At 43.7% G+C, this 18550-nt stretch overlaps 1 protein-coding gene across 1 annotated transcript in view; it reads right to left on the bottom strand.

The window, feature by feature from the left end:
* Positions 1–18550, bottom strand: part of LOC126183660 (zinc finger CCCH-type with G patch domain-containing protein) — a 166962-nt gene that overhangs the window by 20282 nt on the left and 128130 nt on the right. Inside the window, exon 8 of the mRNA XM_049925805.1 lies at positions 17674–17794. Within this exon, the coding sequence (XP_049781762.1) occupies positions 17674–17794 (121 nt within the window). The remainder of the gene's footprint in view (positions 1–17673; positions 17795–18550) is intronic.

Genomic DNA, 18550 nt, shown 5'->3' with positions numbered 1-18550 from the left:
TAGAATATCGTTCCCACCCAAGGTATTTAGGTGTCACTCTTGACCGTACACTGACCTACAAAAAACATTGTCTGAAGCTGAAGCAGAAAGTATCCTCGAGAAACTGCCTTCTTCAGAAACTGGCAGTATCGAACTGGGGTACACATCCACAAACATTAACAACAACAGCTCTTGCCTTATGTTATTCTGCAGGAGAGTATGCTAGCCCAGAGGGGTACAATTCAGTACATGCAAAGCAGGTTGATGTAGCCTTAAATGATAGCTGTAGGATTGTTACAGGATGCCTAAGGCCAACCCCCATGGACAAAGTTCAATGTCTCGCTGGGATTGCTCCATGTGACATCAGAAGAGAGGTTGCCGCTAACATTGAGGGGCATAAATCAAATACAGTGACCTCACATCCACTCTTTGGACATCAACCTGCCAAGACAAGACTGAAGTCCAGGAAGAGTTTCGTAACAACTTCACAGCCCTTAGAAGGATCAGCTGCAGCTACCCGACTCACCAAGTGGAAAGAAAGATGACAACACCTGTCAAACTGGATGACACCACAAGAATCCCTGCCACTTGGACACACAGAGAAGTGGGTCATCTGGAAGTCCGCGAACAAACTACAGACCAAAGTCACAAGATCGAGGGACAATCTCCTTAAATGGAACTTCCAAATGACAACACAACAATGTGCGAATGGCGTGAATTGCAGACAACCTGGCATCTCTTCAAATATAATTCGTGCCCAACCAGCTGTAGCATGAAGGACTTAATGTCTGCAGCACCCAATGCTATCAAAGTTGCCCAATTCTGGGTTAATACTATATAGTTTTCTTTGTATGTATTGTATATGTGTTCATTTTAGTGTACCTCTGACATGAATAAAGAAGAAGAATTGTTGATTCAAGGGCTTCTTATTCAAATGCATCCTTAAACACATTGGCTACCACTGGTGGTGGTGGGCAATCCATCATCACTCTGTCAGTTTGCTTGTAGGAATTTCCATCAAACAGGAGTAGACTGATGTGAGGATGAACTCAAAGAGTTCCTTTAACAACAGCCCTTTAGCATCCCTGCCAGCAGACATTGAGATGGATGCAGAGGAGCTGGCACCCTTATCACAGCAGAATAGTGCAGAATAGTCACAGACGGTGTGGGCGAAGTGTGGTATGGACAGAGCCACTGACCCACATGTTTACACTGCCAGCAGCAATAGACCTGATCCAGCAGTTCTGTTGCTGATTTCAATGTTCATGGACCAAGCATTCACCTCACACAGTGTATTTGTGTGTGCTCAGTTGTCAGTCACTCACAATGGTCGTGTGTTGTACTTTCCTCTGTGCTCATTCTCTATACGGTGTTGATAGCCTCTACTCTCCCATAGATTGACTCACATGTTGAGATTTGTTCCCTCTTCTGGGGTTTCAAATCCCTGGCTTTTAGTTGACCCCCCCCCCCCATCAGCTAGTATAGATATATTTGTACTGTCAGTGATGAGTCTGCAGCATTGTCACCCACACAGATACTAAAGTGATGACATAGGATGTTATTTTGTGTGTGACACATTTCTTTCTTTTCATAATATTAAATTGTGGTCACCGTGGACCTGGCTTAGTTTTGAAAGGCTAGCAGGAACAAGTTTGCCTCCAAAAGATAAAGCATGAGTAGATGCAGGAACTGCTCCACCAGAATGTGGAATTGTTTCATACGCATGCAGCACTGGTGGCAGGCCAGGAGCTCCCAAAGAAGTTTTCCCCACCGACACCATTCGCTGGCTTCAATAACTCAATGGGAAGGTCAGAGAATTACTTGCGCTGGTTCTTGCTGCAGAGACAGGTAAGGTGTATCATCAATCCAGTTGATAAGGCTGCCTTGTTATTGACCAGCATTGCAGAATTATACAAGATCATACAGAATTTAAAGCCCTCTACCAACCTTGAGAAAGTTAACTTCGAGGAACTTTGTAATTTGCTCATACAGTATTTTTATCATCAAACGCATGTGGTGCTGGCACAGTTACAATTTAACTGGTACCACAAGCTCCCCAGGCAGTCACATGCCGCACGGTTTGCTGACCTGCAAAGTCTCTCGTGCATGTGTCGTTCTGAGAGTCCCCAATGTGATTAACATCCGACCAGGAGGTCCAAACTACAGCATCTGACTGCTGAATCACATGAACTTATGGCAGCAGCAAGGGATGTACTTTCTCACAAATGGCAGGTAACAAAGTTAGTTACAAGTGCACAGCTAAGCCCCCTTCGCCCACCCCTCCCTCACCGTTGGTGAGCGAGGTGGCCTTGCCTTCAGCTGAGCCACTGTGTGTTTACGCAATTCACCGACGGTTCAAGTACAGTGACATCACGGTACTGACCATCTTCGCCCGAGGCAGGCTCGATGGGTAAGTATCGATCAAAGCTTCGTGTTAATCTCAATGTTTTTGGGTTCTGTGTGTTGCTCTCTTTTGGCACCTTTTTTCACTCAATGGGCAAGAGTGTGGTTTTGTCCTGACTGTCATTCAGCACATGTTCCACAGGACTGTTCACGTGTAGAGGGCACATATTGGGTTTGCTGAAAAAGTTTGTTACAGTCATCAGAGGTCCCAGTGTTTTCCCTGGACTAGAAGGCTATCTCTGATACCCTGCAAGCATTGCTCCAATATTTTGTACTTTCATTGGTAGTGGATGGGCAGCCAATAATGATTCAGGTAGATATGGGAGAGATGGGATGGCCAGCCTAATTAAGTTAGATATGCACAGGGTCTTGGTCTGCCCTGTGTTGCAACAGCCACTACGTCAAGTGTCTCAATCGGTCCCATTTCAGGGTTTGGAATCCTTACTATGGTCTTACAAGCAGATGTCTGAGAATATCTTCCATGTGCAACAAGGGCAAGGCCGAGCTGCAGCGTTGGCAGCACCCTGGTGTCATTACTCCCGTTTCATTGAGTTAGTGGGTCACGCCTTCGGTGGTAATCCCAAAACCAGATGGCATCAGGTGCCTTTATGGTTCTTTTAAACAGACATTCAATGCACAATGTGTAATGTGTCATGGATTTGTACACAAATCCACATCTGGAGGAACTGTTGGTGAAGCTGTCATGGGGTCAGTATTTTTCAGGCATCAATTTACATGATGCTTACCTGTTACATGATGCTTACCTGCAGCTACCACTGGACAACACTTCTTTGAGTTTCTTAGTGGTGAAACCACCTTTAGGCTTTACTAGTTTAATCGCTTACTTTTTTGAATCTCGCCTGAATTTATCAATGATATTTGCAATAGTTTACTCAGGATATTCCCTGTTGCGCAAACTACTGTGATGACGTCTGGGTTATGTGCTCCAAATGAGAGGAGCACTTTCGAAATCTTCAGGCAGTTTTCCAATTCCGTCTGCAGAATGGCCTTAGTTGGAAATAAGAAAATGTATTTTTTTTTCTCCCCCAAAGGTGTATTTTTTAAATTATGTGCTCAGAAAAGATGGCCTTGTTCCCACAGATAATCATGTCAAAATCACTGCCTGGCACCAAAGAACTTCATGGACTGCCAATCCTTTTTTAGGCAAAATGTCATATTATGCTGAATTCATTCCCTAGGTTGTGCACATCTGCCACCCTCTTAACCTGCACGTCAATAGGGCATCAAATTTTTCTGACATGTAAATTATAAATGGGCTTTTCAGTCTTCATGCAGCGTTTGTGCTGTGTGTCCTGTTTGGTTTCTTTTATGGTTGGTAAACCTTCAACTCTGGCCTGTGATGCAGCCCATTGGTGCAGTACTGTCACATCAGAAATCAAACGGTACCAAGCAGCCCACTGTTTATGCATTGAAGACGCTTCTCGCACTCCCAGCATAATTACTAACAAGTGGAAAAGGAGGCACTGGCTATCATTTTTGGAATTAAAAAATTTCAAGTTTTCTTGAATGGGGCAAAGTTCCTACTCATCACTGACAGCAAACCACTTATTTCCTTATTCAGCCCTCATTCCAAGCTGCTGGATAGGACAGCCCACTGATTGCTGAGGTGTTCACTCTTCCATAGTAATTACTGTTATGTATCCTTGCTTAGTAATTAGTATTACAGTCTTTTAATACTGACCATCCACTAAGCAAGCAGATGCAGTATTGCAATTGCCAGTAGGAAAGGACCCGGAGTTCAACTGATAGAATACACCTCTTTTCACTTGGTAAAAACTTTCTGAAGCCTAGATCACATATTTTCTTTTTCATATCCAGTAATGCATAGGTTTCCTTCAATGCCTGGTGGGGCATAGTTTCTAATGCTGAGAAATTAGAAGGAGAAATCTATTTCAGTTGGTAAAAACTTCCTACAGCCACAATATTGGCTTTACAAAGGTTTTACTAAGTAAAACAGATCAGTCCTAATTTCTGAGAATGATAAAATTTAGTCACTTCTTTTCATCTTGGATGATGCTTTGCAGCAGACTTTGCTGTATTTTCCTTTGACAGTGTGAGACATTGCAGCTGCCTACCTGCTTTTCCAGAAAATAATTGCAGCTGTCCAGATGGTGTGTCCGGGTTGCACTCTTTTTGGGGGTGGATTTGGCATGACACACATTTTTCTTCTAAGCAACAGACACAATATTATCCAGGGGGTCCTCATGTCACAGAGGTACAAAGTTCTTGAGCAGTCATTCCTCTGGCATTGCTTCCTCACATGTTCCAGCTGCAGCATGCATCACACTGAGGTAAGACTTGTAAGAAGGTTTCGGCACATTGTCACACCTACTGGCCAGCAATTGATAGTTATATTGAACCTTTTGTGCAGGCTTGTGCAGCCTGTGCAAACAACCAAGAAGCAAAATTGCATCAATTTACCACAGGCCAGTCCCAGAGCACCCTTGGGACAGGGTACACATCAATCTTTCAGGTCTTTTCTTGGGAAGCATGTGGTACTTTGTCAAATTTCTTGTAGGTCATCAAGCTGTTACCCACATCATCGATGACAACTCTTTGTGCATTGTTGGTCATTTTTGTTATTGACAGCTGCCCCTGGACCCTTATATCTGTTAATGATTGGCAATTTGTGTCATGGGAGTTTGAAACCTTTGGAATGGTATCCAGGATCTGACTCACCCCTTTCAATCAGCATCCAACTCAGAGGTGGAGTACTTCATGTGTACAGTCAAAATCTGAATGAAGAAGTCCATGTCTGCCTTGTTCCAAAATGACACCAGGCAACACTGGTTAACAGATGTAGTCCAGCAGAAAGTTTGCATGGGTGCCAGCTACAGCTACTTTTGGATCTGTTGCACCCTGTGTTGCATGCACCGGACCGATATGGCTTGCCATATTTTCCTCAGGGGGCTGCTGTTTGGCCTCAGTCTTTCAGCCAACAACAGGGGTGGCTTCTGGGTGTGGTGATGGGCCACAAAGGTCAGCAGTTGTTTGTGGAGGATATTGGATGCAGCAATCCATCATTCCTATCAGCTGCAGAGACAGCCTGTTGGATCTTCCCTGCCGCCATCTTCAAGCCAGTCACCTGATGAGGTCACTAGCAATCTTGTTCAGGCGGTAGGCTCCCTATTGTGGCACAGTGCTCACCCACTGCCACCGCCACCCACCCCCCCACCCCCTCCATACCCTCGGCCATCCTACCTTTCGCTGCAGAACAGTTTGAAGCAGTGCCATCTTTTGCCTGCACACCTGCCCATGCTGGTATACCAACTGTTATCCCAGCCTCTGCAATCTTCTGCCCTTCTGGCAAAGCAAGCTGCATCATGTTGGCATTGTTTCCTTCAGTAGGCAATCCACTGTTACGGCACAAAACTGGCCATTTTTGTCCTATGTGGCCTTTCCAGGGATGAGGGATTTAGTATTACACCCAGCAGACATTAAGACAGATGAAGAGGAGCCAGCATGGTTATTGCAGCAGAACAGTACAGAAAACTGTTACAGAGGGCGCAAGCAAAGCATGCCATGAACAGAGCCACTAGTCTGTGTTTTCACCTTCCAGCATAAACAGGCCTGGGCTGGTAGTTGTATCACTGATTTCAAATCCCATGGGCCAAGCCTTCACATCGCACAGTGCTCTGTTTCGGTGTGCTCAGTTGTCAGCTGCTAGTGCTTGTCACGTGACATATTATCCTCCGTGCTCGTTCTACACCCAGTTTTTTGACTCCCTGCTCTCCCATAGATTGACTCACATGTCAAATTTCAGTCCCTCTTCCAGGATTCAAATGCTAGGCTTTTAGTCAACCATCTATCGACAAGTATATTACATCTGTGCTGACAGTGAAGTGATGATTCTGCAGCATTGTCATTTCCTCGCAGACACTAAAAGCCCTATGACATTACAAGTATCACACTAAAGAGCGGAGCTACACTGAAGCTCACCATGAGTCGTTCCTGACCAAGTTGGAAGTTCTGAACTTGCAGAATGAAATGTGTCAAATTGCATATGTTATGGTGACAAAGAGGCCAAGCACTGATGTCAAGTAGTTTACTAACTTATATGTTCGTGCTCCAATGTTTCTTACCACAGAATGGAATGGAATCCCTTCTTTATGGGCTTTAGGTAGTCCTTACAGTCTCCACAGTACAGCTGTTCAGGAACAAAGTCTTTGTACCATATTTTCTAGGGTAGTATTCTGGAAAATTTAATGATCTTCCTCTTCATACTGTTGGTTTGATCAGTTTCTACTCTTCCTAGCGAACTGTACAGTTCGTGCTTGTATACTTGAAGTGGTATCAGGGCTGAAGAATTTATTTTGTTTGTTGCCTCGGAGTCTTCTCAGAAATGTTTAAGCACATTGCTCTCCTCCCTGGAGAGGACTGACTTCAACAGAATGGACCTCGTGAGTGTACAACACTCTTCATGTCATATTTCTTTCGCTGCATCCTGTGGAAGAGCAAGGACAACCTGTTCCATCGCACTAATAAAATTAGCCATCTGTAGTGTTGTCAGCGGCGGTGTAAAACTTAGTCCCTTTCCAAGTACACATAAGGTGGCATTGTCAAACTGTTTTCTCTGTAGAACTGATTACAGTTCTCCATTGTCCTGCTTATAATGACGTTCGTATTTTGCAGCTTGTCTGAATGTGGCCAACTGCCGTGCTTTGTTGGCTGGAGACCAAACTGACTGTGTGTATACCCTTTACGCGTCAGATGATTGAGTTGATGCTATCTGAAGGTGAAGCACAAAGAGTTCTCTCCTGATCTTGTTAAGTCTGTGTTGTATGCTGCAGATCTGTTCCCTGATCAGTGTCAGGCTGGTTCGTCTGCTGATCTGGTTGGCAGCTAGAGATCTGATGTAGTGAACAATCTTTGCAAAACGTGGTACGATTTGGTTGTCACACCAACTCAGCTGAAATATAAATGAGGCCAGATGATTCTCTTTTCTATTCTGAAGCTTTTCTAGCTTCTTCATTTTATTATACATCTGCTCCCTGTAGAGGTACTTGTTTTTTTTTTTATTTTAGGCTTTCCCAGCATATGATGATTCTGAAATGTTCTCTTGTCTGCACTTGTCTTTTAAAATAAGTAACCTGACTTCCTTCTGTTTACAGTGTGGCATCATCATTTGATGAGATCCTTAAAAGACTTACAGTGGCATTCTACACTCTATAAAACACTTTAGGCTGTTTCAAGAGGTATCACACTCAACAAAGCATCACTCATGAGAAAGATGCCCTATTCATAACATATCACTACATGAAGTATGTGTTCTGTGTAGTAATAATAATTATTAATATTACTGCAACGCTCTTCAGTGTTTTATGTAGGCAGTCTGACTGAGCTCCACAACAGCTTTCACCATGGCAATTTGGTTCATGCCTGTGCCACTAAAGTAGTTACGCAGCACAGTTGCGCAGTTAAAGAAGTGGACTACTGGGAATTAAATTCAACACAAGTACAGAAAAGAGACTATAGGTTACTCTTATTGTATCACAATCCTGAGTGGACCTATAAATCCCATGAATTTGGGTTCCAGAAACTGGCATTTTAATCACTCACATACTAGCATTGGTCTGACTCTTGCATTATTTCTGGTACAAAACCACTGCAGACTTAATTTAAATATCTTCAACAATAAATTAGTGATTGTAGCATAATTTTATTGATGACTCAAAACAGTGACAGAGAGAAGAAAATAGTCCACAGACAATAGAAGGAAACACAGAGTCAAAGTGGGTGGGCTAGATGAATGCTACGAAAAGGATCACATAAAACTGAGGAATAGACAAAAGATATAAAGACACATAGGTGACAACAGGTAGCGTGAGGAGTGAGGATGGGGTAAAGAAATCTCATGCCATACATCAAATCATTAAGACAACAGCTGTTTGGACCTCCAGTAAAATTACATTCTGGCAAGAGAACTCCTTTAGCAACCAAAATCTGAAAAAGTCTCAGTGAAGCACAACTTAATATGAGCAGACTGTGGTTGCCATACAGTGCCAACTATTTGCTATACTTTTAAGCACTGATCAACTGATACCACACTGCGCATGTCCTTAATGTTTACATTCAGTTTTTGGCTGTCTTTCATGTGGATCATGCCCAAAGAAAGTATGGCAACATTTAAATTCAGTCAGCCATTTTTTTACTATTGTAGTGTCGCGGAATAGTAAAGAGTTGGAAACGTGGAATATTGTCAAAGTTTCGTTACCTGTGCCGAGAGCCAGAGGCAGGTAGGTGGATTGCACATATATCAGAATGTGTTGTCACGCAGGGGCAATGGCCTGGTTACACACAACAGGCGAGAGAGAATTGCTTAGCATGCGGGATTGTGTTAGACGGAGACTTTCGTAGAGTGCAAGACAGAGGTATAGCGTCAGCTGTATTGCATTTCACAACTTTGCTTAAGTCTGCCGCAACAACACGTAACTCTGTCGCAAGAACACCTAAGGGGCGAGTACGACAGATGAATCAGCTGTATAAGTGGAACGAATGAGGTCATTACAAACGAATACGACGTCAGGACGTCGCTCGTGCTTCCTTTAAATACGCCAGCTTTGATAGCAACAAGGCACTCGCACTTGCAGCTAGACTTGCAGTTAGATGTGTACTGGGTCGCTGCGTAGCGCTCAGCTCGGTGATCGACATGTTAATCTTTATTAAGGAGATGTTGCGGTAAGGGAGGCCCATCCAGCAGCAGACGTGAAGGGACAGTACCAGCTCTGGTCCTCTCTGCTGCCGCTGTCAATCATCAGCCCAGGATTAGCAGACATCGCGGCAGACTCGCTCACCGCCAATGCTGACCACATCAGTGAGCCGTCGTCGAGATCATGCGGGGCCTAGGCCCTGTGCATCCACCGTCACAACCGGGTGAGCCGACGACGCTGGGGGACTGCAGCCCATTCCGCCCGTCCACCGCAGACGAGCCACCAGGAGGAGCAGGGAAGAAGACGGGGTGGGATAGAGTACACTCCGCACTACGAGAACGCTTCTGGTGCTGACAGCGCTGGGGACTCCAACCCGGAGCCTCTATGTGCAACGATCTGCTGTCCACCGCCGAGCTGGGCACTGCCAGCCACGCGCGGCTGATGTAAGGACATTCTTCCACTATGTCACAGCACGCGGCGCTGCACTAGCAAGACTGCACAGCCCGGATCTGGTGTCATCGCTACAAGTCAGCGAGGACTCGGGGAAGGTTGTTGATATCACCAAGCCACATTGTACTCGGCAGGAATAAAGATGTTATGAATTAATAATGTTTCTTTGGCATCTCTGACGCACCCACTGTCATTTCCTAGCATCCTGACAACTGGAGAGGTCACCGCCCGGCCATCCAGTCCACCGTAGGCGACCGGGACCACTGGGGCGCCTACAGATTTGGTGTCAGAAGTGGTCGCGCCCACAGCCAACAGATTTGGTGTTAGAAGTGGCCGTGCCCACCACCAACAGATTTGGTGTCAGAAGTCCTCGTGCCCATCACCTACAGATTTGGTGTAGTGGTAAGTGCACCAGGCGATTTTTGTTAATAACTATGGATGCACGGTCTTTGTTGGGAGTGCACTTTGTGAGACCTGCGGAAACAGCAGATTTATCTGAGTTTAAGGGAAACAGTTGGGAAACGTAATTGGTACCAGTCAGATGTACTGTGGGTAATTTAACGGGGCATGGGGAGCCATGAACGAAGTTTGTACCAGTAGAAGGTTCAATTTGTAGACGGTTTTATCATGCAGCGCACAATTGTAGAGAGTGTTGCTGGGCAATAACAAGGCGGAAGGATTAATTTTGTTTAGTTGTGCATTGTGAGTCTTGTTTGTCTTCTTGTGTGTAGCGCTCAACTGTGACAAAGGAGTTGAGTAGCTAGTGTAGTTATTGTTCTGAGGAGTAAATTCAGTGTAAAGTAAGTTGTTGGTAATTTGCACAAATCATGCCGGAAACAAGATCCGTCAGTACTGAAGTGAGTATAGCTGCTCTAACGGAGCAAGTCTGAAAATTGTTAGAAGAGAATGCGCAGCATAAGTTACGTCATGTAGAATTAATAACACAAATAGAGACCTTGCGTTCGGCGCAAGAGTCGTAAATGGGTTCAAGTGAGTGCAAGTCAGTAGCAATGCCCAACCTTGCAATATATCCTTCAGTAGCTAACCTGATCACACCTTTCTCGGGTAAAACAACAGAGGATGTCACAGCGTTGATTAACGATGTTTTGGCAACAGCTGCAATGAGCAATTGGTCGGACGTAACTACGTTACGTATGGCAAATTTGTGACTTGCAGGGGAAGCCAAGACGTTCGCGATGTACCATGAGACTCTTAGTAAGGCGAGCACGTTTGAAGAATTGGCAGATGGCTTACGACAAAGATATCGTAAGCAGAATAGTGCAAGATTTTTTAGGGAGAAGTTAGCTAATTTGACACAGAAGGTCAATGAGACAGTGGAGTCTTTTTCAGATAGGATACGGGAAATTAATTCGCAGACCTATGAATTAACGGGTAATCCTGATGCGGATCGTGTATTACTACCAGAGGCAGAAAACAGAGCCCTCGATGCATTCCTCAGGGGAATTCCTGCAGAATTTTCTCGTAGGATTAGAATGGAGAATCCTGGGGATTTAGCTGCAGCACTGCATATTGCAATGCATCTGCAGGAGATAGACATTGCAACAAGGGTTCACAATGATAAACGCATCTTTGCGTCGGAGAGGAATTGTTACCGTTGTGGGAGGAAAGGTCACGTGAAGGCTCAATGCAGACAGCCGCAGTGCTATGTTTGTAAACGCTACGGTCACAAGGCGAATGAGTGTTGTAGTAAGCAGGATGGTAACGAGAATAAAGATGAAGAAGCGTTAAACGGGAACGGGAGTGTTTCGTCCATCGGAAGACATTCCCAATAAGCAGAAGTACGGTGAAAACTAGTACTGAGACAGATTGTTGCTTGATGGGTGTTGTAAGGAATAACAGATGTAAGTTTTTGATTGATACAGGGGCACATGTATCTGTTGCTAGTCTAGACCTCGTGGGTAGGAGAAGACTAGGTACTCCTAGGTATACATTACGTGGAGTAGGGAATAATGAGTTGCAATCATTGGGTACCACACAGCTCGTTTCTAAGATTGGAACTGTAGAGTTCGGAGAGCAAATGGAAGTGTTGCCAACTGTGGGACAAGGGTATTCTGTGATTCTCGGACTGGACTTCCTCGATAAACACCATGCCAAAATTAATCTTTCACAGCGTACAGTTGAACTTAGTGGAAACTTGTTTTCAATGGGTACAACAGCTGTAAATGTTTCTACGTCGCGAGGTGCATCCGTTGCTAAGATGTCACCAATTGAACCGTGTACAAGGGCATTAAAGATGAATACGCACGTCAAAGTGGCTTCGGGTACAGGGAAGTTAGTTAGGTTGTCAGTAGGTACCGATGTACCACAGCAGAGACTATGTGTGGTGGAGCCACTGCAGAGCAATGAAGCATTGGATGAAATGCATTGTTTTATTAGAAGGAGCGTTGTGCACGTAACGGATTTAAATGAGGAACTGATGATTCCGGTCAGTGTAGATAATTTTGGGGCAGATGAAGTGGATCTCCCAAAGGGTTTAGTGGTAGCGAGTTTGGAAATACTCGACGATGAGGATATAGGTGAATCCCAAGGTGATTATAACGTCAAGCAAACCGTGAAGCCATCTGTACTACGTGATAAGATTCTTCATTTGGAGAATGGTGATCGGAAAGCTATGGAAGCTTTGTTATTAGAGTATTTAGATTTGTTTAGTTTAGAAGGTCCATTACCAGCAACTCCTATTACACAGCACCGTATACAGACAGGCAATAGTCTGCCGGTCTATAGAAAACCTTACAGGATAGCAAAACACCTACAACCACTAGTGGAAGAATTTATTAATCAACAACTAAGGGACGGTATTATAGAGAACAGTGAAAGCCCGTGGTCTGCCAACATAGTGGTAGTTCCTAAGAAGTCATTGGACGGTACTAAGAAGTATGGGTTTTGTTGTGACTATCGTTTTTTGAACGCATGAACTGTAACAGATGCGTATCCAATACCGAACATCACGGAAACATTGGATAACCTAGGTCGGTGCAAATATTTTTCGACACTAGATCTAAAGAGTGGGTACCATCAGATAGAAGTAAGTCGCGAGGATAGACCAAAGACGGCCTTTACAACAAGCCTTGGTCACTTTCAGTATCACAGAATGCCATTTGGGTTGAAAAACGCTCCTGCTACTTTCCAGCATCTGTTAGATGGTGTGCTTCGGGGACTGAAACCGAAGATTGCTATGGTACACCTCGATGATATTGTTACTTTTTCACGTAATAGTAGGCTAAGAACGGCAAATCTTACGCTTAATGTCGAGAGATGTCAGTTTGCTCAGACGCAAGTGACTTATCTTGGGCATATTATCAGTCAGGATAGGGTAAGAACGGATCCTCGTCTAACGCCAGCTGTGAGTGATTTTCCAGTACCACAGACCACTAAACAACTTCAGCAATATGTCGGTTTATGTAATTACTACAGACAATATGTAAAGGGGTTCGCGGAAATTGCACATCCATTAACAAGATTGTTAAAGAAAGGTGTTAAGTTTGAATGGACAGCACAGTGTCAGGAGGCATTTGAGAAGCTCAAACAGATACTAACATCAGACCCAGTGTTGATACTTCCTGATTTCGAACAAGAGTTCATACTATCTTGTGATGCTAGTAATATTGCTGTAGGTTGTATTCTTTCTCAGAGGGTTAAGGGACTGGAACATCCAGTGGCTTATGCTTCCAGGCAACTGACTAAGGCAGAGAAGAATTATTCAACTACAGAGAAAGAAATGTTAGCAGTGATTTACGGTATCTCATATTTTCGCTGTTATTTATATGGGCATAAGTTCAAGGTGATTACAGATCACGCAGCATTGAAGTGGTTGTTGGGGTTGAAAGATCCTTCGAGTCATTTAACGAGATGGGCACTGAAACTAAGTGAATTTGACTACGAGGTAATTCACAAACCAGGGGTTAAACATACGACTGCAGATGCGCTTAGTAGAAAAATAGCAGCTGTACAAGTTGTGGGCATAAGTGAGAAGGAGTGGATAAAGACGCAAGCCACTGACAGAGTGTGTCAATTGTTCCGAACGCAACCGCAGTTTGAAATGCAGGATGGGTTGCTTTGCAGGAAGACGAAGTGTGGACTACGCGTCGTAGTACCGGAGTCGCTGAGAGAAGAAGTGATGAAACAAGCGCATGACCATGTATTGTCGGGTCATGGTGGCAAAAGAACGACTGATAGACGGGTAGCTGAAAGGTTTTGGTGGAAGACATGTCGCAATGACGTAGAGCAGTATGTGCAAAATTGTATAACGTGTGCGCGGAGAGCAGATTTAAGTCATCAGAAAATTCAGTTACAGAGACTACCTGAAGCGGATCGTCCGCTCGCATTCATAGGATTAGACGCAATCAGAGCATTTAACAAGACCCAAGCGGGTAATCGATACGTATTAACAATATTAGATCATTTTTCCCAATACCTGGTAATGGTAGCTATTCCAGATCGGGAGGCAAGCACTGTTGCGCAAGCCTTAGTAAATAACTGGTTGCTGAAGTATGGTGTGCCTGATAATATAATTACAGATCAGGGTAGTAACTTTATGTCGGAGCTGATGAAGCAGTTATGCTGTTTATTGAAAGTTAAGAAATTGCGGACAAGCCCATTTCATCCTCAGTCGAATGGACGAACAGAATGGGTTCACAGGACATTAGTTAAGATGATTAGTCATTACATAAATTCAGAACACATGGATTGGGATGTGTATTTAAATCTGACAAGCGCATATAACGCGAAAGTTCATACAGGAACGGGGCTCTCTCCGTATGTGGTAATTTATGGTCGGAAAATGCCATCACCATTTGATGTGCTCAAACCTAAGGTAGGTTCACAGGATGAGTCAGTGAAGAATTTCACAAAGAAATTGAGAGAGATTTGGCAAAGGGTATGGCGTGCTAATACTAAAGCTTTGGAGAAACAAGAGAGTATTGGGCAAAGAACAGGTAAACTGCTGCAATACAGAATTGGTCAATGGATATTGTTGGCTAATCCTTATGTTCCGAAGGGTAAAACGAAGAAGTTTTTGACGAAATATTCTGGACCGTATCAGGTAAATGAAATAGTGTCTCCAGTGAACGTAAAGTTGCAGTTACCAACCAAGTCGTCAGTAGTTCATGTGAGTAGGATTAAGCCGTTTAAGGGCACAGTGGATGCGTTACCGCAGATTCCTCAAGCAGTAACAAAGGGTGTGAGGGCACCGAAGCAAAAAGAACAGCAGAGGAACGTTCCTTACGCACTTAGGTCTAGGGATAAGTAGATTAAGTTTCCTCAGGGAGGAACATGTATTTATTGTTATTAGGTAATAGGGTATGTGTAGTTTTTACTTGTCATTTGTGTGTTTTAGGCATGGTAAGGAAGGGAGTGATTGACATGGCTTCCTTTTCATTCAGGTGCCGTGCCAGGATGTGGCCTGGGAAACTTTTTGTCAGTCTGGTATTGCTACACTGTTGCAGAAAGTTGGGAAGTGGGTGCAAGTGGAAACTCGGGAAGTGTTGTTAATGTCAAGACGGAGGAGTGCTCATGTGGTAATGTCTACAAAAGATTTGACAGACTGTTTCAGGGGAAGTGTTTTTTTTGTCCAGCAAAGGAGGTGGCAACCCACAATCATTCGTGTGAGATGCAGTTGTTCTTGGTGAATATGGGAACCTTAAAATGCGTAAAGAAGGTGTTACTTCCGAGACTGAAATTTCAGAAAGTTGGGGAACATTGGATTTACTCTGTGTTCGAACTAGAGACCGTAGTTGCCACTTGTTACAGAAATGGTAGATTGACAGATATATCAAAACTTGAATTGCAGGGCAGTGGGTTATTGATTAATGGCACTAGATGTGAAATAATGGGGAAGCATTTTCACCTACCAGCTACTTTCACGGGTACAACAATGATTAACGTGACACAGCCTATCTTGTATTATCCAGAGGAAACTCCACACATATTGCCTCGCCAGAACCTAACGTTTATTAACGAGTCCCTGGATCCCACATTGCTACAATCTTTAGATAGCCAGAATATCTCAGAAAAAGAGTAGATCTCAGTTAATGAACTACTGCAGCACAAGCAGCAATATTGAGAGAAACGTAAGCAAAACACAATTATATTTGGTGTGCCAACGACTAGCATAATCTTAGTTCTAGCATTTATTTGTGCAACTTACTTTTGTATACGGAAAAAGATGTCTCGGTCTGAAATAACAACCATACATCAAATACCTATGGGATGGATCAGGAATAGTGGAACGTAATATAAATAGATAACCAATGATAAGATTGGAATCAGTATTAAGTGTAAATGGATTATTAGCGGATAAGAAAAGTTTGACAGTGTTGAAGGAGTAGTTGTAAGATACCTGTAGAGTATAAGGAAGTATGGTGTGCACAACCAGTAAGTCCAGAATTGTAAAATTCGCGATGAATTTTCTTAAAGGAGGGGGTGTATAGTGTTGCGGAATAGTAAAGAGTTGGAAACGTGGAATATCGTCAAAGATTCGTTGCCTATGCTGAGAGCCAGAGGCAGGTAGGTGGATTGCACACATATCGGAATGTGTCGTCACACAGGGCAATGGCCTGGTTACACACAGCAGGCGAGAGAGAATTGCTTAGCACGCGGGTTTGTGTTAGACGGAGACTTTCGTAGAGTGTAAGACAGAGGTATAGCGTCAGCTGTATTGCATTTCACAACTTTGCTTAAGTCTGCCGCAACAACACGTAACTCTGTCGCAAGAACACCTAAGGGGCGAGTACGACAGATGAATCAGCAGTATAAGTGGAATGAATGCGGTCATTACAAACGAGTATGACGTCAGGACGTCGCTCATGCTTCCTTTAAATACGCCAGCTTTGATAGCAACAAGGCACTCGCACTCGCAGCTAGACTTGCAGTTAGATGTGTACTGGGTCGCTGCGTAGCGCTCAGCTCGGTGATCGACAAGTTAATCTTTATTAAGGAGATGTTGCAGTAAGGGCGGCCCATCCAGCAGCAGACGTGAGGTGACAGTACCAGCTCTGGTCCTCTCTGCTGCCGCTGCCAATCATCGACCCAGGATTAGCAGACATCGCGGCAGACTTGCTCACCGCCAATGCTGACCACATCAGTGAGCCGTCGTCGAGATCGTGCGGGGCCTAGGCCCTGTGCATCCGCCATCACAATCCGTTGAGCCGACAACGCTGGAGGACTGCAGCCCGTTCCACCCGTCCATCGCGGACGAGCCACCAGGAGGAGCAGGGAAGAAGACGGGGTGGGATAAAGTACACTCCGCACTACAAGAACGCTTCTGGTGCCGACAGCACCGGGGCCTCCAATCCGGAGCCTCTACGCGGAACGATCTGCTGTCTGCCGCCAAGCCGCCCGCCGCCCAGCCGGGTGCCGCCAGCCACACATGGCCGATGTAAGGATATTCTTCCACTACGTCACAGCACGCGGTGCTGCGCTAGCAAGACTGCGCAGCCCGGATCTGGTGTCATCGCTACAAGTCAGCGAGGACTCGGGGAAGGTCGTTGATATCACCTAGCCACATTGTACTCGGCAGGAATAAAGATGTTATGAATTAATAATGTTTCTTTGGCGTGTCTGACGCATCCACAGTCATTTCCTAGCATCCTGACAACTGGAGAGGTCACCGCCCGGCCATCCAGTCCACCGTAGGTGACCGTGACCACCGGGGCGCCTACATTATTGAAAATAAAGGAGATGAGACTTTATAAACTTTCACCATTATCAAAGGTATTTTTGCTGGCAAGATAAACTGTCAAAACAAAGAATTTTGTCAATACACGGTTTCCAGTTTTTTGAAAAACATACAGACAACACAATCAATTTGGAAATCCAGATGAGCAAAACTATTCTGCAGATAAAGTTGGCACTTTACTTATATTAGTACACATTTTAAGTGACTACTTTCGCAAACATGCTATCCACAAAAACGTACATTCACAGGAATATCTTTATTGGAATTCAAATACTGGAAGTCTGGCACCTAAAATAAAAGATCTGAAGGACATAAAATGAAAATGCATTACAGCTCTTTCATCAAGATATGTATCTATAATTTTACGGATTAATTACAATTTCACTAAGCATATTTAACTAAAAAATCCAATAATAGTCCCTCCCTTCAAAGGAAAAAGCTTTTGTTATATAAAATTTCATTTTTGTGTTATACCTAATGACTTTCCTGGTGGTAAAATAACTGCTTCCACTGGTTCAATTCTTCCTTCTCCAAATTTTCCTAATCCTGAACCAGTCACATATCCCATTTGTGCCATAAGGCGGGAGCCAATACCCTGCAACAGTTCATAAAATATACAACATGTAATAAAAACAATTATATAACTGGACAGATATTTGTTACTTTTTAATTTTACTTTTGTTTTGACAAATAGCTAAAATGTTCAAGATATTACTAATACTGATCCCTCCTATCCACAGATCCATCTGACAAACCATTTTCCTTCAATTATCATATGAATACTTTGGTTGTATAAAAAAAAATTGTGCACATAAAAATGTTCATTTGTTCAACAATACACTTAATGGTAATTAGTTTGGTGATAGCTGTAAAACAGTGAGAACTCAAATTAGTGAATATAAATTAATGAAACTGCTCAGCTTATGCAGATACTTCTTATTTGTGAAAACTGTGACAACACCAGTAAACATTATAAAAAACATGAAACGTATGTCTCTACTAGTATACATACAAAAATTGTAACTTCAAACTGGTATCATGATAGTCGTGTGCAAAACTAGTATTTTGTGTCTCCACTGCAAATCAATTAAGATTTTCATATGTGGTGGCAATGAATCAAAGATGAAAAAGAGTGTATTTCAAAAGCAGTCTCTTCCCAGGATCTTGCAATGTTAAGTCACAAACAACTGTAACTGAGCAAGCACCCACTGGACACAACCAATGTTGGTCTTCTGTCAATAAATCAGTCAAAAAAAAGCATGTTTGATGAACGGAATTCAACACTGCAGTACAGTGAATAAAGCTAGGACATCCCAAGCAGCATGTTACTGTGCTATTTATACATGTCAAT

Source organism: Schistocerca cancellata, chromosome 4, assembly GCF_023864275.1.
Source record: "Schistocerca cancellata isolate TAMUIC-IGC-003103 chromosome 4, iqSchCanc2.1, whole genome shotgun sequence".
NCBI lineage: Eukaryota > Metazoa > Arthropoda > Insecta > Orthoptera > Acrididae > Schistocerca > Schistocerca cancellata.
This window is presented reverse-complemented; position numbering and strand designations above follow the sequence as displayed.